Source organism: Mirounga angustirostris, unplaced genomic scaffold (genome assembly GCF_029215605.1).
Source record: "Mirounga angustirostris isolate CCGP_5_RB_7025 unplaced genomic scaffold, mMirAng1.0.hap1 SCAF_5, whole genome shotgun sequence".
NCBI classification, from domain to species: Eukaryota; Metazoa; Chordata; class Mammalia; order Carnivora; family Phocidae; genus Mirounga; species Mirounga angustirostris.
Window position 1 is genome coordinate 45,359,209 of NW_026991713.1, and position 26,387 is coordinate 45,385,595.

A 26,387-nucleotide genomic window follows, 5' to 3' on the forward strand; every position below is an offset into this window, starting at 1 on the left:
GCGTCGTCCTAATTATTATCGCGTGAACTGGACGCCTTGTTTCCTGCGTGCCGCAGGAAGTGACATCACGGGCAGAGCCACTTCCAGAGCCCCTTTCTCGCGAGGCGGAAGAGCCCCGATCGCGGAGGAGCAAGGGGGCGCTAGGGAAGGGAACTGGGTTGTGACGGTCCGGCGAGAAAGAGCTGGGGTGCGGGGAAGTTGGGGAGCAAAGCCCGCTAGGTGTCCGAGTAGGGTAAGGCCGCACCGACCGGGTCCGTTAGAAAAGAAGGGAACCGAGGAGGAAGGCAGTTGTCGGGCGGATCCCCGGACGGAGGGCTAAGGTTGTGTGGAAGGCGCTGCTCCCGGGATGGCGACCGCAGATATTCCGGCCCCGGCCTCCAGTGGCCTCTCGCCCAAGGAAGAAGGGGAGCTAGAAGATGGGGAAATCAGCGACGACGATAACAACAGCCAGATACGGAGCCGGAGCAGCAGCAGCAGCAGTGGCGGCGGGCTGTTGCCGTATCCGCGGCGAAGGCCTCCTCACCCGGCCCGGGGCGGTGGATCTGGCGGAGGCGGTGGCTCCTCGTCGTCGTCGTCCTCTTCTCAGCAGCAGTTGAGGAATTTCTCACGCTCGCGGCACGCGTCGGAGCGGGGCCACCTCAGGGGACACAGCAGCTACCGACCCAAAGAGCCGTTCCGGTCTCACCCGCCCTCCGTACGGATGCCTTCGAGCTCACTGTCCGAAAGCAGCCCCCGGCCGTCCTTTTGGGAGCGGAGCCACATCGCCTTGGACCGTTTCCGCTTTCGAGGCAGGCCTTACCGGGGTGGAAGTCGCTGGAGTCGGGGGCGAGGAGGGGGTGAGCGAGGAGGCAAGCCGGGGGGCAGACCTCCTCTGGGAGGAGGAGCAGGATCCGGATTCAGCAGCAGTCAGAGCTGGCGAGAGCCCTCTCCACCTCGGAAGAGTTGTATCCTTAACGTGGCGGTCCGCCCTGGGTGTGTCACTTACTAAAGTTCGCTTTAGCGGCATTATTAGGTCTTTGAGATGAGTAACTTTTCTGAACCATCAGAACCGCTTATTTGTCACTGTGTCAGTATACTTAAACTAAGTTGTTCTTTGGTAGTCTCAATGTGTCACACTATACAGACCTGTTTCTTAAGGTTGCTTTATTGGGTATATGGCTTTTTAACATTAACGTATTATGGATTGGGGCCAAGTTCGTGAAATCAGATTTGGAATAGTACATCAGATTTGTAGTAGTACATCAGAAACCCAGGTTTCATTAGCATTCACTTTCGCTGGTATAAGAACTTTGTTTTTATATGAGGTTGACTTAGATTGTTAGAAGGAGAAAAAAGAGTCATAAACAATTTGGGGAATACTGTTGCTTATACAGTATTGAACTTCGACATTGAAAATTGTGAAGTTCCATTCTGCATAATGCTATAGTTCTTATTTGTGATTCTGCTTTTACCTTTCCTGATTTATTTTTACACATGCTGCCTCTTAAAGTGTGTTGGGGGGGAAGACCCGTATCTTTACCAAGTCTATTAATTTAGAGGTTTTGAATTCATACAACTTTCTGTAAAACTTTACCTCCTTCTCCATTTATGTTCAGTTTTTGGACATTTCGTAACTCAGTGCTGACAAATGTAAGTTAGAGAGAGAATGATAAACAGTATTTTAATTTTAATATATTGAAAGCCATGGGGTGTATGGGAGGGTGGAGATTATGGGGAGGTTAAAAAGGAGAATAGCAAAATACCTGATTTTTGTTCCCTCTCATTCCATTATCTGTAACATTCTTAGGTTTACTTAAGATTTATAGTGGGGAGGGCGCCTGGGTGGCTCAGTCGTTAAGCGTCTGCCTTTCAGCTCAGGTCGTGATCCCAGGGTCCTGGGATCGAGTCCCACATCGGGTTCCCTCCTCGGCGGGAAGCCTGCTCTCCCTCTCCCACTCCCGCTGCTTGTGTTCCTGCTCTCGGTGTCTCTGTCTCTGTCAAGTAAATAAAATCTAAAAAAAAAAAAAAATTTATGGTGGGGAATCAGTCATCTGAAGGTTTGCTAGTTTATGATGGGTTTGTAGACCTAGGTTTTATTTCATGATAACTGCATAAAAATCGTTTACTAATTACAATTATTACTGGTTGTAATTTTTATGGTATAATGATTTTTTAACCTATTATATATGAAACTTACATGAAATGACATTTGTTTGGAAGACACTCAACATTATTTTTATAGAATACTTAGGATCCACTGGTCTTTCCCAGATGTCCGAAAATAAAGGGGCAAGAAATGTTAAGTTTAGGTACAAAGTAGCAGCTTCTAGTGCTAGTGCCCTGAAAAAACTTACTTTTGCAACCAGAAGTTGGGTTAGGAGCACCTAGGATTGTTTCAAAGAAAATCATGTAGGGATTTAACTTTTAAAAAGACAGAGGATGTTCTTTCAAAAAAAAAAAAGAACTCTGCCCAAGATATTTTTTTTAACGAAGGAATTGTTAGTTGTTGATTCTAAATCTAAAAACAGGCTGCTTCAGCACATGTATGTTTTTTAAGAATATAAAAGAGGAAACTTAGAATTTGTGTTGGAGAGACATGTGTGAATAAATAGAGTTTAATGTAAAAAGTTCATACTGAGGTATGTAAAAAGTACTGTGGGAGCACAGAATTTTTTCATTTAATCTGTATTAGAGAAGGTGGTGATGAGGGGACTTGCCCAGCTCCTGCCTTTGCCTTCTTTCTGTCCATTCATTCAATACCAATTTGGCCTTTGCCATATATACCTTTATTAATTGTTAAGCTTATATATTTCTCTTAATAAACAGGCATATGATGTGAAGAAAGTACAGGAATATATCCAGTTTGATTTCCGTAGTAACTTAGCAGAAATGAGCTGTCTTGCTGTTTTTCTTTTTTTCACAGATGCTGCACTTAAGAAAAGGAGCTTGTTTTGATCCTCTCTGCTCATGGTTTTCCTCATGAAGTATCATTAATCCATCCTAGAGGTGGTATTCTTTTTAAGAATTTGTGAAGGAAAACATAGTTTTCAGCTACTCATATAATGTGAGCAAACAAAATTTGTAATACAAAATTTTATTAATTCAGATTTCTTAATACCAAGACTGTATTCAGGATTATTCACATCCACTGTGCACTAATAATAATGACATTTTTATTTTATAAATAATTACATTAAGAAAGAATAAGGGTTATGGGACACCTGGCTGGCTCAGTCAGTAGGGCATGTGACTCTTGATCTTGGGGTTGTGAGTTTGAGCCTCACGTTGGGGTAGAGTTTCCAAAAAAAAAAAGAAAGAAAGAATAAGGGATATAATGTGGCTCATTTTCATAATCTAGAAATGAAGTAGCATGAGTACAAGTGTTTTTTTTTTTTGACTTATTTTTCTGTAATGATTAAGCTATGCTAGGTGCAGCTTTAAAGAAATAAAATGAACCAGATTCCAATGTGGCACATATTTTCATTCTCATTCATTTTAAATTTTTCTTAGTGATAGACACTTTGTCAGTCCCTCTTAGCGTATGTTTCCTTTGGTTGACTACTGTTTTAAACTTTCTAATATGATGAGAGCTAACATAATTAGGCCAGTGTCTCTCATCAGTAGAAAGTCATTTCATTTTCACCTGCAGTTGAAACGCAGTTCTTTTTTTTAAACCAGATTTCAGTTAGGGATTGCATCTTAACTAGTTTAAAATTAAATCTTTCAAGTGTTGGTTTCATCCTAGTTGTCCTATATTAGACAGAAAGAGATTTCATTTAGCCTTGACAGAGATTAGCTAATAGTTGTAACTCAATTGCTTTTCCTCATTTTTCTGTCTTTTTTCTTAGTGTATTGAATCTTTTCTCTCTACAGATCTTTCTAAGGTCTTCAGTTTTATTTATTTATTTTTAATCACTGTGGTTGTGCCTTTGGATGGCTCCATTGAAAAGTGAGGTGTAGATGAGGATAATTACAGAATTTATGTACAAAGAGTATATAATGGGGGAGCAAGTAATGTTCTGGCTTCACAAAGGAGGTTCATTTGAATTTTGGACTGGGGTCAATTTGAAGAACAGAAAAACCTAAATACAAAGCTATGCATAAATTGTGATGACAGGAGAAATGTGATATTGGAAAGGAAGTACAGGTCAAATCATGAAGGCATTATGTGCCATTGTAAGTATTTTGGACTCTATTCTTAATGAGATTTAAACAAGGGGACAGATCTGATCAGATTTGTCTTCTAGATAGATTAGTCCAGCAGCAGAATAGGGAATGGCTTGTGGAAGATAAAACCCCAAATATCATGAGGCCAAACCTCTCTTGTATTACATAGACATATGGGAGTGCATTAGAATGCTCAAAAGGAAAAGTGGAAGAGGCTAAATAGAGCTCACTGGAGAACACCATTATTGCAGGAGTTAGAAAGGAGTCATGAAGACTTAAAGGAGAAAAAAAATAGGGAAATCAGGAGTGTGGAGTTAGAGAAGCCAAGAGAGAAGTGGTTTGCAGTGTCCAAAACTGCAAAGAAGTCAGGTAAAATAAAGTTTGAAAACATGGTGGATAAATAAAAAAACTCAGCCAGCAGAAGCCAGATTCTGTTTGGTTGAAGAGTAAGACAGGTTATGAGAAACTAATATTGTTTGAAGAAACTTGGCTCTGAAGAGCTTAGTTCACAGAACCAAAGATTTACTAAAACAGTTTTGTTGCAGAACTGTTAAGATTTTCAGTTGTAATGCTGGTTTAGTTTCTAAAATTACTGGTGGTGAAAAAAAAAAAAATTTGGTGGTGATTCCCATTCTTGTATTGGTCATTAGGGAAATTTTAAGATATCTGGAGGTTGACTGTACTGTAAGTTGTTAGAGGAACCATCTTTAGGGAACTGTAATGTTATATCCTTGCCAGTTTAAATGATCCATAAATGACATATTGTATTAAAACCACATAAAGTACTTGTCTTTAAATCTTGTTAATTTCTAGGCTGGAGAAGTGAGGTGTAACAGTTTTTACCTGTGTGAATTATTTTGAGTAAAAATTATAGTTTGGAATTTTGTAGCCATTTCCAAGGAAAAAGTTATATTCTATGTTTCACTGTTAGAGAAGAAAAAAAATTTTGGTAGAGTTATCGTTATCTTCAGAGACAAATTAGTTTATAAGATACATTTTGAATACCATGGAAGGTTTTTTTTTTTTAATAATGTAATTCCCTCATTTTAGTTGTGCATATGTTGGGTATTAGTATACTTGAGCTTTAAGATTGTTATGTATTAGGTTTTTAAGAAAATGCTTCCTATTTATAAACTTTAACTATTCGTTGTCAGTGTTCTTTTTTTATCTCCTTTTTTTAATTTGAGACATGAGAAGAAACTAATTAAAAAGAAATGTTTCCTCCTCATTATCTGAAGTGTAAATTATCCATATCTGTGACAAACCATTATGTTTCTCCTCTCTTCCTTTACAAAGGAATCTTTAATATACACCTTATTATGGGCTTTTCTGATAACTACAGAAGGAATGCTGCCATAACCTAAGTAGGTGGAATACCTGTAGGTACTATGGGTAATAACTGACACCAGTGATTTTCTTTTTTTTTTTTTTAAAGATTTTATTTATTTATTTGACAGAGAGAGACACAGCGAGAGAGGGAACACAAGCAGGGGGAGTTGGAGAGGGAGAAGCAGACTCCCTGCCGAGCAGGGAGCCCGATGTGGGGCTCGATCCCAGGACCCTGGGATCATGACCTGAGCCGAAGGCAGACGCTCAACAACTGAGCCACCCAGGCGCCCCTTTCTTTTTTTTTTTTTAAAGATTTTATTTATTTATTTGACAGAGAGAGACACAGCGAGAGAGGGAACACAAGCAGGGGGAGTTGGAGAGGGAGAAGCAGACTCCCTGCCAAGCAGGGAGCCGACACCAGTGATTTTCTAAGTGGACTGTTTTATATGGTTACTTGTTAAATTTGAAATATGGGCAGATCGTGGAATTGGGCATTAGCACATATGTTAAATGTAATTTAGTAATTAAAAATACTAATTCATCTTTTTTGAAAAACAAGTTAAAAAGGGAGACAATTCATCTTTAACTTAATGTGTTTTTGTTAAATTTACTGGAAAAATTTTGGAAGCTGGTTTCCTTAATATGCTGTTCAGCCAAAAGTTTTGGAAGATCTCCATCAAGAAAACAAAACTATTCATCAAAAAGTGAAAACTGTGGGGAAGAAACTTTTGAAGATTTACTTTTGAAGTATAAGCAGATACAATTGGAACTAGAATGCATCAATAAAGATGAAAAACTAGCTTTGAGTAGCAAAGAAGAGAATGTGCAGGAAGATCCTAAAACATTCAACTTTGAGGACCAAACAAGCACTGATAATGTCAGTATTACTAAGGACCCAAGTAAAGAAGTAGCTCCTGAGGAGAAAACACAGGTCAAAACGTTTCAGGCATTTGAATTAAAACCACTCAGGCAAAAATTGACTTTACCAGGGGATAAGAACCGGTTGAAAAAAGTTAAGGATGGAACAAAACAGCTTTCCCTGAAATCTGACACTACTGAACCTAGTCAAGGTAATGGAATTAAAAATTTCATTTAGTACTAAGATTCTTCTTTTTCTATGGGGTAACTAGTTATTTTGGTAGTGTGCTTCATTGAAATGATTTTAATACTTTATCTGTGAATTCTTTTTGCACTTTTCTACATAAACAGTCATATTATTCAGCATTGATAGGTTTAGTTTTATTCTGATCTTTCTTTTCTGGCCTTCTAATACAATTTTTAACCTAAGTGTATCAGTGGACCTTTGTTTCCTAACTTAAAGGAATGCTTTGGATATTTACTTTTAACATGATGTTAGGTTTTTTGAAGGTATCCTTTATTGGATAAAAAGTTTTTCCACCCTATTCCTTGTTTGAGATTTTCAGCATGAATGGATGTTGAAGTTTATCACATCTTTTTTCTTCATTATTGAGAAAAACATCTTATTTTTCCTCTTTTAATTTATTAGTGTAATAGATTATATTAGTTAATTTTGTAGTGTTAAACCACTCTTGTATATTTGGGATAAATCCAGGTAGTTCATGATATGTTATTTTTGTACATCATGGATTTGATTTGTTAATTTTTTTCTTTTTCTCTTTTTATGATTTATATGCGGTAAAATTTACCCTTTTTAAAAAGTGTATAGTTCTTTAAGTTTTGACAGATACAGGCAGTTGGGTAACCATTGCCAGGCACCACAATTAGATAAAGAGTTTTGTCAACTCTCACAGATTCTCACATGCCCCTTTGCAATCAATTCCTTCCTCCCCCAACAATCAGCCCACCAGGTAACTACTGATTGTTTTCTTTCCCTATAGTTTTTGCCTTTTCCAAAATGTCATAAATGGAATCATGCAGCATATTGCCTTTTGATTCTAGCTTCTTTCATTTAGTAAGCATAGTATTTGAGATTCATCCGTGTGGTTGTATATATCTAGTTCATTCTTATTGCTGAATGTGCCATTGCATAGTTATGGTACAGTTTGTTTATCCATTTCCATTTGAGGGATATTTGGATTCTTCCAGTTTGGGGCAATTATAAAGTCTTCATAAATAAAGGTTTGCTAATGTTTTATTTAGAATTTTCATCTGGGTTTAAAAGCCTGTAATTTTTACCCCTTTTTCCTTGCCAAGTTCTAGTATAAGGTTATGATATGCTCAAAATGAGTTGGGGAGTGGAAATAAATTAAGATTAGAATTGTTCCTGGGATATTTGGTAGGTCTTATCGATGGAAGTGTCTGGGCCTGGATGGAGTTTTTTCTGGGAAGGTTTTACACTGTTGACTGTTAATGCTTTTTATTTCTGGTTAAGGCAGTTTAGGTAAACTATATTTTTCTAGTAATGTGTCCATTTCCTGTAAGTTGTGAAGTTTATAAAAAATTATTCTTAAGAATCTCACTTTTTGGAGTGCTTGGGTGGCTCAGTTGGTTAAGCATCTGCTTTTGGCTCAAGTCAGGATCTCGGTCCTGGGATTGAGCCCCATGTCAGGCTCCCTGCTCAGCGGGGCATGTTTCTCCCTCTCCCTCTGCCCTCCCGCCCTGTCTCCCATCTTTTTCTCTCTCAAATAAATCTAAAAAAAAAAAAAACCCCTCACTTTTCTATTACTTGTAGCATTTATCAGTTATATCCCCCTGTTTTAAAATTTCCCTAGAAATAAGCCCATAGCTTTTAAAACTTGTTAGTTTTGGGGTGCCTGGGCGGCTCAGTCGTTAAGCGTCTACCTTCGGTTCAGGTCATGATCCCAGGGTCTTGGGATCGAGCCCACATCTGGCTCCCTGTTTAGCGGGAGGCCTGCTTCTCCCTCTCCTACTCTCCCCTGCTTGTGTTCCCTCTCTCACTGTCTCTGTCTCTGTCATATAAATAAATAAAATCTTAAAAAAAAACAACTTGTTAGTTTTCAGCCTCTCTTCTATTAAAATAATTTGGGTTATGAAATTTCTACTTTAGCTGTTTGTGATAATATAATTTTTTCCCACTCATTTCTAAATATTTTCTAATTTTTGTTTTTCTTTGACCTGTAGGCTATTTATTTGGAAGTGTGTTTCTTAACTTTCAAACATGGTTCTTTAAATTTTTTGTTACTGATTTCTAAGTCAACCATATTGTCAGAGAATATTAGAGAAAGAATGAGACCATAGATATAGTTGTATTTATTTGTAGAGATGTGCTTTATTGTATGCGATTGATTTTTTGTAACTATTCTATGTGTGTTTGAAAGGAATATATGGATTGTTAGATCAAGCTTTTTATGTTCACATTTTCCTTCATTTTTTGATCTGCTTGATTAATTACTGAAAGGTTTGTTAACATCAGCCACTGTGATGGTGGATTTATGGTTTTCAGTTTTTGTTTTAAATACTTTGAGGCTGAGGAATTAACCCATTATTCTCGTTATTACGTCGTGGCCTTCTTTATCTTTAGTAATGTTTCTACCTGAAAGATTTATGCCAATAGTCACACCATCCTTCTTTTGATAAGTATATATGCCTTGTATATCATTTTCCATTCTTTCAGTCTTTCCATATTCTCATGTCTCAAATATCTATTGTACATAGCATAGAACTAGATTTCTTTTGTAACTTAGTCTGACAGTGTTTGTCCTTTACTAGAATATATAGTCCATTTGCATTTTTCATTATTACTGATATTTGGATTTTTGTTGTTTTTCTTTCTTGCCTCTTTTGTGACCCCCCCCCATACAATTTTTTTTCCCCCTTTTACTACTTTGGAAGTTAGGTATTAAGTTTCTTGTCTCATATTGGTTCCTTTCGGAATTGTAACATGAATTCCTTATCAACGTTTAAAATTAATCAAGGTCTTTACCCTCTCCATATACAAAAGCCAGTAATTTGCCTAGCTTTGCTCATATATTTAACACTTTCTTGTCTCACTCTTCTATGTCTAGAATCATTTATGCTTAAAATACATTTTTTAGAATTTGGATGTGTCTGCTGGATAGAAAACTTATTTCTGTTTGCCCTTTTTTAAAGATAATTTTCTAGGTTTGAAATTCTAGATTGGCTAATTATATTCTCAACATATTGAAGATATTTTCTGGCTTCCATTATTGATTTTGAAAAGTCAGCTATCAGTCTTAATAGTTTCTAATTTGAAGGCAATTTATCTTCTTTCTCTGCTTGCTTTGAAAATCCTATTTTTGTCTCTGATATTCTGTAGTTTATAATGTGTTGATTGTGATTTCTTTTTATTCGGCTTGGGATTTGTTGTGCTTCTTGTTTTCATTGATTCTGAAAAATTGTCATTCTCTCTTAAATATTTTCCCATTCTCTTTCTTTTCTGGAATTCTCTATATATGTATATCAAATCATCTTACTTTATCTTCCATTTCTCTTAATTTCTTTTAAGTTTCCATCTCTTTGTAAATCTGTGCTACATTCTGGAAAATTTCTTCTGATGCATCCCTCAGTTCATGGATTCTCTCTTTAGCTGTGTCTGATTTGCCTTAAGAACACCTATTGAATTTTAAATACAGTTACAGTTTTTATTTTAGTATTTCATTTTTACTTTTTTTTTTTCAAATTACTTTGGTCATTCTTTTTAGATTTTTCTGCTTATTTTTCAAATAAGTATGTTAACTATGGGTTTGCTTTAGTTTGTTTCTTTCCTTTGTCTGCTAATTTCCAGTATCTAGGTTTTTTATGGGTCTCATTTCTGGTTCCCATTTTTGGTACCTTCTATTCTTGAATGCTTAGTGATTTTCTTTTTTTTTCTCATCTTTCTTTTTTGTTTCTTAAGGTAGTCATTTTTGTTTCCGTTTTTTTGGTAGGATTTTTTGAGGCCTGGGACAAAGGTGAACTTCCAGGAGAGTGTTTGCTTTTGCCACTGCCCAGGCACCTGAGTAGACTTTTGCTCTGGGAGCACTTTATATTCGAAGTTTTCAAAACCACCCATGTGTAAATTGGGTTGCAAACCTGAGTGGTGACTGATTTTGGTTACATATTCTCAGGGACATGTTTTTTTCTTCTTCAGTTTAGCACCATGATTCCAGGCAGGCAGTTTCAAAATGTATAATTCAGTGGGATAGAAAAAACACACAAATAACTATTACAGAGTATAGTAAGAGTTATGTATGAAAGCCTACAGCGATACAGGGGAAGGATCAAATATGTCTACTTGGGTTTAGAAAGTTTTCATAGTGATGGAAATCTTTGATAGGTGTCTCAAAAAATGAGTCTTTGGACTTGGGAAGTAAGAAGGAACCAAATGAGCAGATAAAAAGCACAGAGAACTTTTAAAGGATAATTCAGATTGATCTAAAATGGGTGCAGTCTGAAAAACAAACTGAGGGTTCTAGAGGGGAGGAGTGGGGGGATGGGTTAGCCTAGTGATGGGTATTAAAGAGGGCATGTTCTGCATGGAGCACTGGGTGTTATACGCAAACGAATCATGGAACACTACATCAAAAACTAATGATATAATGTATGGTGATTAACATAACATAATAATAAAATAAAATGGGTGCAGTGCAGGATATATGGTATGTTTCTTGGAGCAGTTGGTTATAAATTTATAAAAGGATAGATTGAAGTCAGATTGCAGAGAGCCTTGAATGTCTTGACTAAGGAATTTAGATTTTCTTAAACGTCAGGTGGGCCATCAGATATTTTTAAATAGGAAAATGATGTTATCGGATGTCTGTTTTAGAAAAGTAACTGACTGCAGTGTGGAAGAGGAATTGGAGAAAAACCAGAAAAGCTAAAATTTATCTGAATAAATTATATTGATTAGTTTCTTCATATGCATCCTCTCCACCCCCCACTGTCCCACCTTCCCCAGTCATCAGCAAGACTCTCAGCTCTGCCATCAAGCTTTTAAGTTGTTAGTGATCAACTGCTTTTCCATTTCCCTCAACAACTCTTCTAAACCTTTATTATTTTTTTCAGGCTTTTCACTCAGCTTTGTTCTTATTGTTCAGAACAGCCTATGGGTGTGCCTCCTGTTTCAGGTGATCTCACTCACCTTTCAACTTCTCACTTTCTGACTGTAAAATTATATCTATATTGATTTTCACTTCATTTCATTTTTGTTTATGGCCACTTTGTTTTAACCTGTATTCCTGGCTCTGACTTCTACCTTCTCTGGGACCTTGCTCCATCTGTTGTTTATTTTGATTCATCTTTAACCACTTTCTCTTAAGGGATTCTTAGTATAAACATACTTGCATTTTCCTCCCCAAAATGTAATCACTCTCTTCCCCATTCTGTATTCTCCCTTAACTTCCGTCTTTTCAACCAGATTCCTTGAAAGGCTAGCCTTCTTCACTTTACCTCTCAATCCAATGCAGTCTGCTTTTCTACTCTTTACTGAAACTAGTCAGGGCAGTTACTTTGATGTAATTACAAAATTATTTTTAATTTTCCTTCATTTTTTTATTTCATTCTTCCATTCATTCAAAATTTGAGCACTTTATTCCAGGCCCTTGGAAATCTCTCCATGAACAAAATAGTCATTTATGCCTTCATGGGCTTGTGTTTTAGAAAGGGGGAAGAATAAATATGATTCGTAAGTAACAGTTATGGAAAAAGTATAGCAGGGTAAGTAGGGGGATGGCAGGTATAGATTGCAGTATTAATGAGTGATCAGGAGAGGCCTGAATTTGAAGATGAGATTTAAACAAGGGCTTTGAAGACCATGAGGGGATAGCCAAATGGATATCAGGGAAGAGCTTTCTAGGCAGATAATAAATAGCTAGAGCAGTGATTTTCTAACTTTGGTCCTTGGACCAGCATTACCTGGGAACTTGATAGAAATGCAAATGTTGGGGTGCCTGGGTGGCTCAGTCCCTTAAGCAGCTGCCTTGGGCTCACATCATGATCCCAGAGTTGGGGGATAAAGCCTCGCATCCCTCTCCCTGCTCTGTGGGCCTCTCCCTGCTCTGTGGGGAGTCTGTTTCTCCCTCTGCCCCTCACCCCACTCGTGCTCTCTCTCTCGCTCTCTCAAATAAATAAAAATCTTTTATTTATTTACTTATTTTTAATTTTTTTAAGATTTTATTTATTCATTTGAGACACAGAGATAGAGAGCATGAGCAAGGGGAGAGGCAGAGGGAGAGGGAGAGGGAGAAGCAGACTCCCCGCTGAGCCAGGAGCCCCATGTGGGGTTCGATCCCAGGATCCTGGGATCATGAGCTGAGCCAAAGGCAGATGCTTAACCGTCTGAGTCACCCAGGCGCCCTAAATAAAAATCTTTAAAAAATTTTTAAAAATGGGGGCACCTGGGTGGCTCAGTCATTAAGCGTCTCACTGCCTTCGGCTCAGGTCATGATCCCAGGGTCCTGGGATCCAGCTCTGCATCGGGCTCCCTGCTCCACGGGGAGCCTGCTTCTCCCTCTCCCACTCCCCCTGCTTGTGTTCCCTCTCTTGCTGTGTCTCTCTCTGTCAAATGAATAAATAAAATCTTTAAAAAATAAAAAAATAAAAAAAAAATGCAAATGCCCAGACCCTATCCTAGATCTGCTGAATTGGAAACTGGAGATGGGGCCCAACAATCTATATTTAACAAACCTTCTTGTTGATTCTAATACCTGGTAAAGTTTGAGAATCAATGAACTAGAGTAACTACTGTTAAGGCAGAAGGGTACCTGGCATATTTGGGTAATAATAGGGAGGCCTGTGCCACTAAAGAAAAGAGAGTGGGGGTGCTGAATAGTGGGAGAGAAGAGGTCAGAGATGATGGGTTGGGATAGATCATGTAGAGCCTCATAAGAATTTTGTTTTTTATTCTAAATGAAATGTGAGCTACTACAGGGTCTTGAACAAAGGACTAGTAATAATTTATTTTATATTCTTAAAGGACCATTCAGGCCACAATGTTGAGAATATTCTATAGGGAGTAGACATATCTACTATATTCAGAGATGTTTTTCTTGATAAATGTGAAATTTTGGGGTTTCAGTAGTACCATACACATCTGGAATTTCTTATAGCCTTCTGATTTTCTTCTTAATAGTTTTCCTTTGTAATTTCTTAACTGTTGATGTCCTCTGTGTTCCATTTTCCAAGGGTGTTCTTAATTATATGGTTTTAACTACCACCTATGTCCTGATGATTGTCTTTAGCTCAGTTTAGAATTCTGGATAATAATTGTACAAATACTGCATGACTGCACAAAACCAATTTTCATCTTGGAAGTATTGAGTCAGAATTGAAATAATTGTATTGTAGAGACCCGTAACAGTGGTAGGACAGTGCCTAACTACATGTTTGGTGAATTAAATAATTACCTGCTTTTATAAACTTTGTGTAAAGTTAGATTTATAGTTTGAAATTTATGGTTTGTACTTGTTTTTAAGGTAGCTTTGTGCTCATAAGGTACTGCCAGCTTAATGTAAATTCTGTTAGTGAAATAATTTTAGTTCATAAGTCATTTTATCAGAGTACAGTTTTAACTTATTTAATATTTTGAATCATTTTGCCTGATAATTTTCAGAAATGAGGCTGATACGAAAAGTTTGGTCAGATTTTCATTCTAATAGCATTCTTTCCTTCTCGGTCAGAGATTGTGAAAATGAGAGACTCCTTAAAATAATTACTACCGAATATCGTACGCATTTTATTTTATAATGATGGTAGCTGTTTTTCAGAGTATTCAAAGTATGCTGTTTTATTTTAAAGGATTAGAAGATAAAGAACAAAATTTAACAAGAAGAATTAGTGCCTCAGACATTCTATCTGAAAAGGTAAGATCCTGCTTTTTGGGACTGGGTGTCTCTGTAAGACTGATTCTTATACTGCTTTGCTCTGTTCCTTTGAAAGGAGATTCTGTCTTGCTTTCCACTCATTTCCTTTACACCATTTCTTTCATCATTACCTCCATTTGGACATAAGCCTCAAAGATAAGAAAATCTGGAGAGAGGGGCGCCTGGGTGGCTCAGTCGGTTAAGCATCTGCCTTCGGCTCAGGTCATGATCCCAGGGTCCTGGGATCGAGCCCTACATCGGGCTCTCTGTTCAGCAGGGAGCCTGCTTCTCCCTCTCCCTCTGCCTGCTGCTCTGCCTACTTGTGCTCTCTCTCTCTCTCCCTGTCAAATAAATAAATAAATAAAATCTTTAAAAAAAAAAAAGAAACAGGTGAAATTAATAATAAAGAAAATCTGGAGAGATGTCCTTCAGTATCTTTGTGCTGGGTTCAGTTAAATTGAATTTAATTGAAGTATTTTTTAGAGTTAAAAAAATAATTTTTTCAGCTCATTTGTTATATATATTTCCCAACAGTGGAAAGGCTATCTATGTCCTGGTTTGGATAAACTGAAGTAGTGAAATACATGGTGGCAATTCAGTTAGGCATTTATAATAGTTCATAGTAAAGTGAAACCAGTAGGAAGGACCCACTGTTTTCTTTATGCTTAGGAGTTAAGTAATTTAATTGAATATTAGACAAAATGTGATTGTAATTCACGTATAAGCAAAAGTTAATAGGTAAGTGGGCCTTACCCTTTTTTGAGTCTTAGTCTCTTTTGATTGCCTCCTTCTCTATACATGCACATAAAAGAAAAACAATTTTGCATTTAATTTCAAAGGATGGGGAGGCCAGAGGACTCCTAATACGTCTCTCCCCACCATATCCATGTACTCCAATTAAGAATCTGTGCTTAGTTTGCCTGACATTTTCAATTATATTTTAGCTAAAAAGTAGAGAATAGATTTTTAAAATTATCTTAAAAAGAGTGAAAAAATTAAGAGGATATTTCAATTGGAAAAAAGCTTTCTAACATGCACTCTTTTTTTGGTTAAGATTTTATTTACTTCAGAGAGAGAGAGAGAGCACAAGCAGGGGGAGTGGCAGAAGGAGAGGGAGAAGCAGACTCCCCGCTGAGCAGGGAGCCTGATGCAGGGGCAGGGGCTCGATCTCAGGACCCTGAGATCATGACCTGAGTCGAGGGCAGATGCTTACCCAACTGAGCTACCCAGGTGCCCCTCAAACATTCACTCTTTTTTTTTTTTTTTTTTTAAGATTTTATTTATTTATTTGAGACAGAGAGAATGAGAGAGAGCACATGAGAGGGGGGAGGGTCAGAGGGAGAAGCAGACTCCCTGCCGAGCAGGGAGCCCGATGTGGGACTCGATCCCGGGACTCCAGGATCATGACCTGAGCCGAAGGCAGTCGCTTAACCAACTGAGCCACCCAGGCGCCCTCAAACATTCACTCTTAACCTATTTTCCTCTTAGCTTCCCTGAAGAAAAATCTTGGGTGTTCAAAATATTTTAAATATTCAGATAAGTATCTGTAGTTTTAGGTCATGTAATGTTCAAATATAAGTAAATCTAAAGAATTATAAAATGTGTATTTTTTTAAAAGTTTGCAAATTTCAGTCTTGACATTCAGTGTACCTGTTCTCTGTGTTACTTGTAAAACTAGTAAATCACATGTTTATGGAACTGCTTCATTCTTCATTTTTGATCTCTCCTGGATTGAATTTTTCTTGCATTTGTTGTCATCAGATTTTTACTTTCTTGTTTGGGAAGCTCAGTTAAATGCTGATCTCTGACCCTTAACTTCCCTTTGGATCATCCTATTCCATCAGTTACACTCATCCCCTCTAACCCTTCAATTTACATATGCACACACACCCTCCACAGGTTGATCTTCTGTCTATATCATAGGGATTGGATTAGGGTGTAGGGCTGTGGTAAGTATTTTAGTTTCCTTACTTTACTTATATTGCCATTTAAATATTTGCTTTACAACTAACTCTAAATTCTGATCCCTGGAAGGGTTTGACTTGGTGAAATGTTTAAGGTCAAATAATAGAACTAAAAAGTTATAACTATTTCTTTTTTTAAAGAAACTTGGTGAAGATGAAGAGGAACTGTCTGAACTACAGCTTCGTCTTTTGGCTCTTCAGTCAGCTAGTAAAAAATGGCAACAAAAAGAACAGCAGGTGATGAAAGAAAGCAAAGAAAAGTTGACTAAGACAAAAACTGTACAGCAAAAACCTAAAACCAGTACAAAAACACATTCAGCCAAGAAAGTTAGCACTACAGGTGATCATTTCTGTTAAATTTTTTTTATTTCCTATATCAATATAGTTTTAAGATTTTAATTGAGAAAGTTTTGAGCTTGGGAATTATAGGGCCCTGAATGGGGGACAGCCCTATATAAACAAAACTTGGAAGAGCAGCTGGATATTTGATTTAATGATAATGAAAATAAATTATAAAACTGTTTTCTTTTATCTAGAAAATTCTAGCCAATACTGATGTTTCTGTATTTTTATTTAAAGCTAAACAGGCATTAAGGAAGCAGCAAACAAAAGCATGGAAGAAACTACAACAACAAAAAGAACAGGAAAGACAGAAAGAAGAGGATCAGAGGAAACAAGCTGAAGAAGAAGAGAGAAGGAAAAGAGAAGAAGAAATCAGAAAAATTCGAGATCTCTCAAATCAGGAAGAGCAGTACAATCGATTCATGAAACTGGTTGGTGGAAAGAGGAGATCAAGAAGTAAGGTAAAGAGTGTAAAAATATAAAATCAAAACATTATTCAAATTTAAGTGTCCTTATTATCTTATTTCATAAATACAGTCCACTAAGAAAAAGTACAGAGTGCTTGTGTTTGATAGAACTTGTTACAACGTTTTGGGGGAGAAGGGAAGGTTGGTTATAATTGAAAATGAGTTTTCTATTGTAGATATTAGAAATAGAAAAAATGAAAGATAAAAGTTATGGTTAGCAAAGCCTGCTTATGGCTTTTTTATCTTTATCTATTTAGAAGAAAGTAGAATTACTAAATTAGTGAGGACTTATCGTAAAAATGGCCATACCCTAAGTATAAGGGCAGAATTTCATTAGTTTTTTTTTTTTTTTTTAACATTTGTTTAGTATTGTAGAATTGAAAGTGTGTCATGACTAATTGGCCTGGACTATTTTAAAGAAAGTTAAATCATCATAGCCTTAGTGCTTGTGGCTATTTTAGTTAGTTATTTAGCATTTGTGAACCTTAACTAAGTGAAGTATTGATAATGATTGTCATTGTTTTTTATGGATGGTGTCAGGCAGTAAACTGGAGATTTAATATTGATCTAGTGATATATTATCAGTGATAAATTTCAGGATTTTGAGGTTTGAAATTATACTTGTGAATGAACTATCGAAGAAGAGAGGGTTGTTAAAGAGTAAGAGCTCTTTTAATTGTCGGGAGTCAGGAACTAGGTTTGCTTAAGCAAGGAATTCATAAATATACTTTGAACTTCTAAAAAGTACTTTGTTAGAATCTTTTTTAAGAGAAAAGTATTGTGTTTGCACATTACTCTTATCAATCTGGATAGGTTTTGTTAGCTATGAACTGTCTTTGTGAGTGAAGCATTATAAGAAATACAAAAAAACTACACACAAACACATCACCTAAGAATTCCTAGTTTTCAGCTGTCATCAGTGTATTCATAACTAAGATGTTACTGGATTTTTTAAATTGCTTTAAAATACAGTCTTTAGCGGCCCTATTGGTGCAGTGGGCAGCACGTCAGTCTCATAAAATATAGTCTTTTTTTTTTTTTAAGATTTTTATTTATTTGAGAGAGAGAGAGAGTGAGTAAGGGAAAGGAGAGGGAGAGAGAATATGAAGCAGACTCTGCACTGAGCACAGAGCCCGACATGGGGCTCGATCCCACAACCAGGAAATCATGACCTGAGCTGAAACCAAGAGTCAGATGCTCAACCAACTGAGGCACCCAGGTGCCCCTAAAATATACTCTTGATGACATAAAACTTGAATTTGGTGTCATCTTACTTTACAGAGGAATATGATTTTTGATACTCCCCAGAGGACAACTGTCAATTGTTTCATAATTTCTAGCCTAAGAATAGACTAAGACAGAAAATGCTTTGAAACTGAAAAATATCTTGTGTTATTAGTCTTCAGATCCTGACCTAAGACGATCCTTAGATAAGCAACCTACTGATAGTGGAGGAGGCATTTATCAATATGATAACTATGAAGAAGTTGCTATGGATACAGATAGTGAAACCAATTCTCCAGGTATGAGCCAAAACTTGAAACATTCACATATTCACAAATTTTCATAAATGGAAAATGATCATAAAGCGACCCAAAAGCTTGAAAGAAATGTGTAATGAAAGTGATGTTTGCTGGTGAATTGTGTAACTATAGACATTTAGTGGAGTACTTTGAGAGCAAACCTCAAATATATAATATAAACCTTTCTTTCAGGTCTTTCTTTCTAGATAACATTTAAATAAACAGGCAGTGTTTAAACTCTGCTATTAACTGTTTGATCTAAAAAATGATTGTGGGGAAAGTGAGAGCACTGCTTTTAAATAAAAAAAATAAACTTTGGATCTCTTATCTTTATATCGTAGATAATTTCTGCTTTAGTTAAAAAAAAAAAAATCTTTCTTGTTTTTGGGCTTCCTTTCTCCTTCCGGTGATGTTACTTTGTAGGAATTTGGAGATGGTAAGTGGTACTATTAGTGGCATTCAGTAGAGGCTGGTTAGAACTGGTCAGGGCAGTACTTCAATTAGATTGCATACTCTAGGATGTGACTCTTCTTGAGGGCTAGAGCCTTGCTTTAGTTGATATTCAGGGGTGATTCTGTGGGAGACCTATTTTCTCACTAATTAAAACATAAGTTTTAATTATAGCTGAGGCAGATAACTGAATGCAGTTGGCATTCTAGGAACTGGAATACTTAACTTGAAAGATCATATCATCAGTGTATTTCTCCCTATGGTCATATTGTCAGAACAGATAAAAATGAGAATCTTAACTTTAGTGTGTCTAGACAGAAACAAAGAAAAATCTATATGATTTGGGTAATGTTTACCAAAAGTGCTTATTTTTTGGTTATTGTTTTTAGGCTTATGTTTGATAATTTCATATTATGTTTTGATTTCAAAATTTAACTCTCTTTGGTCAGTATTAAGTTCTCTTACTTCCAGGTTCTTCAAGATAATTCATTGCCATTTCCAACTATTGACAGTATTATTAATACTTTTTATTTCTATAAAATAATTTTATGAACTATGCTTTCAAAAGAATTTTGTAAAAAATTAATGGAGAATGTACTCTTTATTCAGCTTTGTCAAATTGTAGCTTTTTGCTATATTCACTACAGGTATTATTTTTAAGAAGTAAAATGATCTAAAGGCCAATGTATTTTCAAATGGTATCACTTGGTCACAAGTCAACCGTATAAATCATGTGGGTAATAGCCATATTGACTTGTGAGACAGCTGGGATAAAGAAGAAGCATTAGTTTTTCCCTGAGGTTATATAGTTACTGGGTAGCAAGAGTAGTCTTTGAATCTGCCATACTTCACTGACTCGTAAGAAACCACTGAAGGTAAAATGCACAATTATTTTTATCTGCTACCAGGGAAGAAAAAAATGCTAACAGTTTAATTCAGATGCATTGATTGTAACTATTTCAGAATTATTAAATGTGACAAAGTGTACATTTAATTGATTAAATACAGCAGTAGGTAGTTCTTTTCATTCCTACTTTTCGCTTTCTATACAACTTAAGTAGTTCATTTTTTCATTCCACATAAAGGGAGGAATGGAATTACGACATTACTGGTTTGTTTTTTGTTTGTCTTCTGGTTAGGACACTTTAGCAGATTGAGGGGAATTTGTTTTATTATTCCTTAAAAAATATGTTTGTAAAAAAAAAAAGTGTGTTTCTTGTCTTTCCTGCTCTGTTTCCTGTGAGATGAGTGAAGAGTGAACAAAGAGAGTTTTAAGGCACTAATTGTCAACTGAAGTTGGAAGGCTGACTTTACGATGATAAAGGACAGTATTGAATAGGTGGGGAGGTCTTATGGAGATTAACGATATTAATTTGTACTCTGCTTAGATGTATTTGTATTTCTTCAAACATATCATAATCTTAATTTATTCCTTTCAAAGTATATTTGTTTGTAAACTCTTAACAAAAAAATTTTTTACAGCCCCTTCACCGGTGCAACCACCATTCTTCTCTGAATGTTCGCTGGGGTATTTTTCTCCAGCACCATCTATTTCTTTGCCTCCGCCACCTCAGGTTTCTGTAAGTGAGATTTGATGTGATTTTTAAGAAAATTATTCTGTTGTCTTTTCTAATTTGTTTTGAAAAACTGGCATGTAACTAAAAGTAGTTAATGTTTGAAGAGAGCTTAAATTAGAATTGTTTATCAAAATCGATAGCTATGAAACCTGTAGAATAAATAGTTAATTATGTATTGGCAGGCTGTCCATTTGGGAGATTTTTTTCATAGCTAATTTTTAATCTCGTGTGTACTTTCTTTCAGTACTTAGCATGTTTCCTTTTTCCTTCTCAGCTAGTAGCTACTCCAAAAATTTATTCCAAAGCAGAATAAGATTATCTACTGTTTTGCATTATTTTCTTTGGCAGTTGGGATTTAAGTGCATTAGGATACTTTCAGAAATGAGTCCTTCCCTTTCTTCTCTTTTGATGAATACAGTTATTTTTAATTTGAAATTTCAGCTAAAGAATGTTGTATGTAGAATTCAGTTTATTTTTTTTCCAGCTTCCTTTTAAAAGAACTGCCAGGCCCTCATTTAAAAAAAAAAAAAAAGAAAAAGAAAAAAGGAAGTGGGGGAATCATAAAGTAAAAGTTCTGAAGTTATTTCTAGATTGAAAGAACCTACAGACCAAGTTGGATCTCTCAGCCATTTCACACTTCCTAGGTGGACATCTGATGTCCTCCTTGGAAGCTTAAGTAAGGTGAGGGGAATATTAGAGCACAGAGTGAGAGGAAACTTTTTTTTTCTTCTTTCTTGAAATGTTTCCTTTTGGGAAATGGAGAATGGATGAACTAAATGCCAGGGAAATTCTGGCAGTTCTTTGAAACAAAAATAAATCCAAACTCAGAGATTTGTATAAATTTAGTTTTCTTTATAAATATAAGAAGCCATCACACAAGCATTTAAGAGATTCTTCTTGACAGTTCTTGAGATACTCAGGACTATTTCCAGAATCCCTTTGGTGCCTAATTTTTGTTTTTTACTTAAATATCTATCATATATTCTTGGTTTTCAATATCTTCACTTGTTTTCAGGTAGTCATCTAGAGGAGGAACCCCGTAAACTTTGATTTCTGTCTTTTGGAATACTGAATGAAAATAAGAAAGGGAATGGAGAAGTTTATGTAATTACCTTAAAGTTCACAAATTAGATGTTTCAAATATTGTTGATTTTTTAATTGCAAAAATTGTGTTTTTTTCATGGTTGAATATTTGATTTAGTTTTAAGATATTACAGGACACTTAGTTCACTTATGCTTACAACTAAAGTAATAAACTAAAGTTTACCTTTTTAAATTTAATGTTGCTCTAGAGATATTTGAAATTTGTAAAATTTGCGCTGTAATTATTTCTTCTCTTTTAAAAATAACTAGTCTTTGCCACCTTTGAGCCAGCCTTATGTGGAAGGCTTGTGTGTTTCTCTTGAACCTCTACCTCCTCTACCACCTTTACCACCTCTCCCACCTGAAGATCCAGAACAGCCTCCAAAACCACCTTTTGCAGATGAGGAAGAGGAGGAAGAAATGCTGCTTCGAGAAGAGCTACTTAAATCTCTTGCAAATAAAAGAGCTTTTAAGCCAGAGGTAATTTAGGTGCCTGAACCTCTAGGTGGTGCTCTTGACCGTAGTTTTAGCTTTGCTTTTCTCTGGGATTCATTGGGCTTTTCAGTAAAGTTGTGATTAAGTCTGAAGCTAATTTACTCAAGATTTTTCAAGATGACAGAAATTTCTTTTTATTTAAAAATGTTTCATATTTCTCTTTTCCTTATTTAGGAAACGTCCAGTAATAGTGATCCACCTTCACCTCCAGTTCTGAACAATTCACAGCCTGTGCCAAGAAGCAATCTGTCTATAGTCAGTATTAATACGGTATCTCAGCCTAGGATACAGAATCCAAAGTTTCACAGAGGACCTCGTCTTCCACGAACTGTGATCTCGGTAAAAACAAGCAATGTATTTAATCCTACTGTTAAACAGTTTGTGAGAAATTTTTATGAAATTTTGCTGTCTTATTCCCTAACTCCTAGTTTATTTGTATATGTACATATATTCATATATAAGTAAAAATTTATTATTTTTTATTATAGTGAAATGGGAGCAGTTTCTACACTTGAAAACTAGTAAAGTTCAGTGATAATGTTTTTGGAGAAGCATTATTTTCATTATTTCCTTTGCCATTTTTTTTTCAGTTTTTTCTATATAAATGGTCCATTCAGATTTTCCTTGTTCTAGAGTTACTTTTAGCAGATTGTATGTATGTTTTTTATTTCTCCCATCATTGTTTTATGTTTTGCTCATATTTTTCCACTTATTGACTATACTGTAATGGCAGGATTTATTTATGATGTTTACAGATGTCCATTAAAGAGATTGCAATGACAATTTCTTTTTACCTTGTTTTCCAATGGCTTTGAAGTAAAATAACTGGAGCAAAGCCAAGTTGAAATCTTGCCTCTGTTAGGTAAACCCATTTTGGCCACTTACCCTCTCTATATTAACCACAAAAGCCAAAATGTTTTGTCAATAACTATGTAGAGTTATTAATTTTTTGTTTGGTTGTAAGATAGCTAATTTAGGTAACATTATGGTTCTTACAGAAAGTTGGAGAAAATGGGGTGCCTCAGTCGATTAGGCATCCGACTCCTGGTTTCGGGTCAGGTTGTAATCTCAGGGTTGTGGGATAGAGTGCCTGCTTAAGAGTCTTTCTCCCTCTCCCTCTGCCCTCAAAAGAAATTTGGAGAAAATAAAACTTAATGAGAAAGGTGATCATAGTAGTGTCTCGAAAGACTGAAAATGTAGAATATGTGGTGGGCAAATAACCAGTATTGGTGAAGTGGGACAAAGTTAATTATGCAGCATAACCATAACAAACCATAGACTGTCTACTTGGAGTCCATTATTTTTAGGAATTGAAATTCAAGAGGTTAAATGACTTGTCCAAGGCCACACACATCTAATGGAGGTAGAGCCAAGTAAAGAATAGTTACTTTTGTCGTCAAAAGTAACAAATATCTTTTCAGCTCCCAAAGCATAAGTCAGTGGTTGTAACACTGAATGATTCAGATGACAGTGAGTCTGATGGAGAGGCTTCCAAGTCAACAAATAGTGTTTTTGGTGGATTGGAGTCCATGATTAAAGAAGCAAGACGAACTGCTGAGGTAAGTGCAGTAATGAAAAATGAAAAGAAAGATAATTTATTGATAGTGATTAAAGCTTTTTTTTTTTCCTTCCTGAAAATTAGACCTTAGAGGTCTAGATTTTTAATATATTGAATTGTGGAAATATTTTAAGTATTTGTGTTATTTAGGACTTTACATAATGAAGAATGTATAAATTTAATTAGATTTAACTATTAAAAATCTATTTTTTTCCAATTGACTAGTCCTTTTTTCAAAATAGTAAAAACTGAGTGGATAATTGTCCTCTGTACTAAGGAAATTTATTGCTTTGAAAATTCTATCATATTACCAGAAAACAGTTTTTATTAAACTACATAACCTAAATACAACTTTTACCCCTATTTTTACTGTACATATGTTGGTTACATATGATTTAGTTCGATTATTTTAAAACCGTAGAGCTTAGTGGATCATACAGTTAAGTTGTGGTTAACAGGCTGCATTGTTTTAAGAAAAGAAATAGAAAATAATTATGAAGTTATTTCTAAATACATAAATGTGCACTGGGTTGCGATGTAAAATATAAATCTCGGTGTGGGACTATTGGAAGCTGTTGATCTGGTTGACTTCAACTGTTTTCTAGCAAGCTTCAAAACCAAAAGTACCTCCAAAATCTGAAAAAGAAAATGATCCCATGCGAACACCTGAAGCTTTGCCTGAAGAAAAGAAGATTGAATATAGATTGTTAAAGGAAGAGATTGCCAAGTAAGTGGCATTTTTTGTAATTAACTCTAAAGGTATGTGCTATTTCAATACTTAACTTAGTCTTTATACAGTTTATTGGCATTGGGAAATGAGTGGTGCTGATTTTACCCAAGATGCAGAGTTCATGTTTTTATAACTCACAGTAGGGGGAGCCAGATGATCATGTATAGACTTGAATACAGTGATGCACTGAGATATAAACAGCTTGGAAAAAGATGAAAGCTATTATAAAGGAGAACTACACTGTCAACTTTTTTACACTTTAAACATATAATTTTATTTGTCAACTATACCTCATTAAAGCTGAAAAAATACTTCGTAGAATCAGCAATATTCTTCTTCTTTTAAAGTGTAGTTGACACACAATGTTGCACTAGTTTCAGGTGTAAAACATAGTGATTTGACAACTCTATACTTAGTCTGTGCAGACAATCAACTTTGAATGCCAGCTTGGTCATGCATATTGGTCATCATTATTAGTATGATTAATATTTTTATTTTATGAAATAGGATAGATCTTTAAAGATAAATAATTTTGGTTTATTCTTTGGTATAATTCATCTACTTTTATTGATTATTTTAGTCGAGAGAAACAGCGTTTGATTAAATCAGATCAGCTGAAGACCAGTTCATCATCCCCAGCAAACTCTGATGTGGAAATTGATGGGATTGGCAGAATAGCAATGGTTACTAAGCAGGTTACAGATGCAGAAGCAAAACTTAAAAAACATAGGTGAGCCTTTTTATCTGATTAAATTCTGATACTTGTTTAAATGTTCCCGTATTAGGATGATATATTTTTGTGGTTGTACGTCAGTAACAGGTATACTGTATGATTACAGATTCTTTCATACTTGGTAAAACTATAGAAGACTGTCATTTTATTGAATTGCACATTTACATAAAGTAATAGTATTAATGTTTAAATAAAAGTATCAAGGGCACCTGGGTGGCTCAGTCGTTAGGCATCTGCCTTTGGCTCAGGTCATGATCCCAGGGTCCTGGGATCGAGCTCCATATCGGGCTCCCTGCTCGGCGGGAAGCCTGCTTCTCCCTCTCCCACTCCCCCTGCTTGTGTTCCCTCTCTCGCTGTGTCTCACTCTGTCAAATAAATAAATAAAATATTTAAAATAAATAAATAAATAAAAATAGCAAGACTTCAAAGGAGATTTGTTTCCCTTCAGATATATACATGGCTTATTCATTGCTAAAAACATTTATGAAACTCCTTGTTTGGGATTTTCTTTAAAATTTGGACATCTTTTTGAAATACCTTTATTGAAAGCATATTGTTGTTAAAAGTAGGCTTGATTGGGGTGCCTGGGTGGCTCAATCGTTAAGCGTCTGCCTTTGGCTCAGGTCATGCATGATCCCAGGGTCCTGGGATCGAGCCCCGCATCTGCCTCCCTGCCCCGCGGGAAGCCTGCTTCTCCCTGTCCCACTCCCCCTGCTTGTGTTCCCTTTCTCACTGTGTCTCTCTCTGTCAAATAAATAAAATCTTTAAAAAAAAAAAAAAAAAAGGTGGGCCTGATTGTTGGAAATAGTCATTACCCAGTCTGTTCAATAAGACACATAGTCAAGGGGGCGCCTGGGTGGCTTAGTCGTTAAGCGTCTGCCTTCGGCTCAGGTCGTGGTCCCAGGGTCCTGGGATCAAGCCCTGCATGGGGCTTCCTGCTCTGCTGGAGGCCTGCTCTCCCTCTCCCGCTCCCCCTGCTTGTGTTCCTCCTCTCGCTGTATCTCTCTCTGTCAAATAAATAAAATCTTAAAAAAAAAAAAAAGACACATAATCAAATATGGTGTTATTATGAATGTGTGAATATTAAAGTTACAATCCTAAACTTACATGTTCTGTGAAATTACTGTGTTGAGTGGTGCTTTAAAATTTTGAAAATATATAACCTCAAAATGAACATCATAGAATTCATTAGCATATTTGGGGAAGTTATTTTATTGAGGTATAATTGATATATATTAGTTTCAGGTGT

At 36.0% G+C, this 26,387-nt stretch overlaps 1 protein-coding gene across 1 annotated transcript in view; it reads left to right on the forward strand.

Annotated features, from left to right (window-relative positions):
• The first annotated feature begins 75 nt into the window (after positions 1 to 75).
• The window catches only part of ZFC3H1 (zinc finger C3H1-type containing), a 51,466-nt gene continuing 25,154 nt past the window's right edge, over positions 76 to 26,387 (forward strand). Inside the window, exons 1-12 of the mRNA XM_045872954.3 lie at positions 76 to 944; positions 6,129 to 6,545; positions 14,152 to 14,216; positions 16,322 to 16,520; positions 16,760 to 16,983; positions 18,389 to 18,512; positions 20,445 to 20,542; positions 21,893 to 22,102; positions 22,292 to 22,456; positions 23,539 to 23,676; positions 24,281 to 24,402; positions 24,986 to 25,135. Coding sequence (XP_045728910.1) covers positions 347 to 944; positions 6,129 to 6,545; positions 14,152 to 14,216; positions 16,322 to 16,520; positions 16,760 to 16,983; positions 18,389 to 18,512; positions 20,445 to 20,542; positions 21,893 to 22,102; positions 22,292 to 22,456; positions 23,539 to 23,676; positions 24,281 to 24,402; positions 24,986 to 25,135 — 2,510 coding nt within the window. The 5' untranslated portion in view covers positions 76 to 346. The remainder of the gene's footprint in view (positions 945 to 6,128; positions 6,546 to 14,151; positions 14,217 to 16,321; positions 16,521 to 16,759; positions 16,984 to 18,388; positions 18,513 to 20,444; positions 20,543 to 21,892; positions 22,103 to 22,291; positions 22,457 to 23,538; positions 23,677 to 24,280; positions 24,403 to 24,985; positions 25,136 to 26,387) is intronic.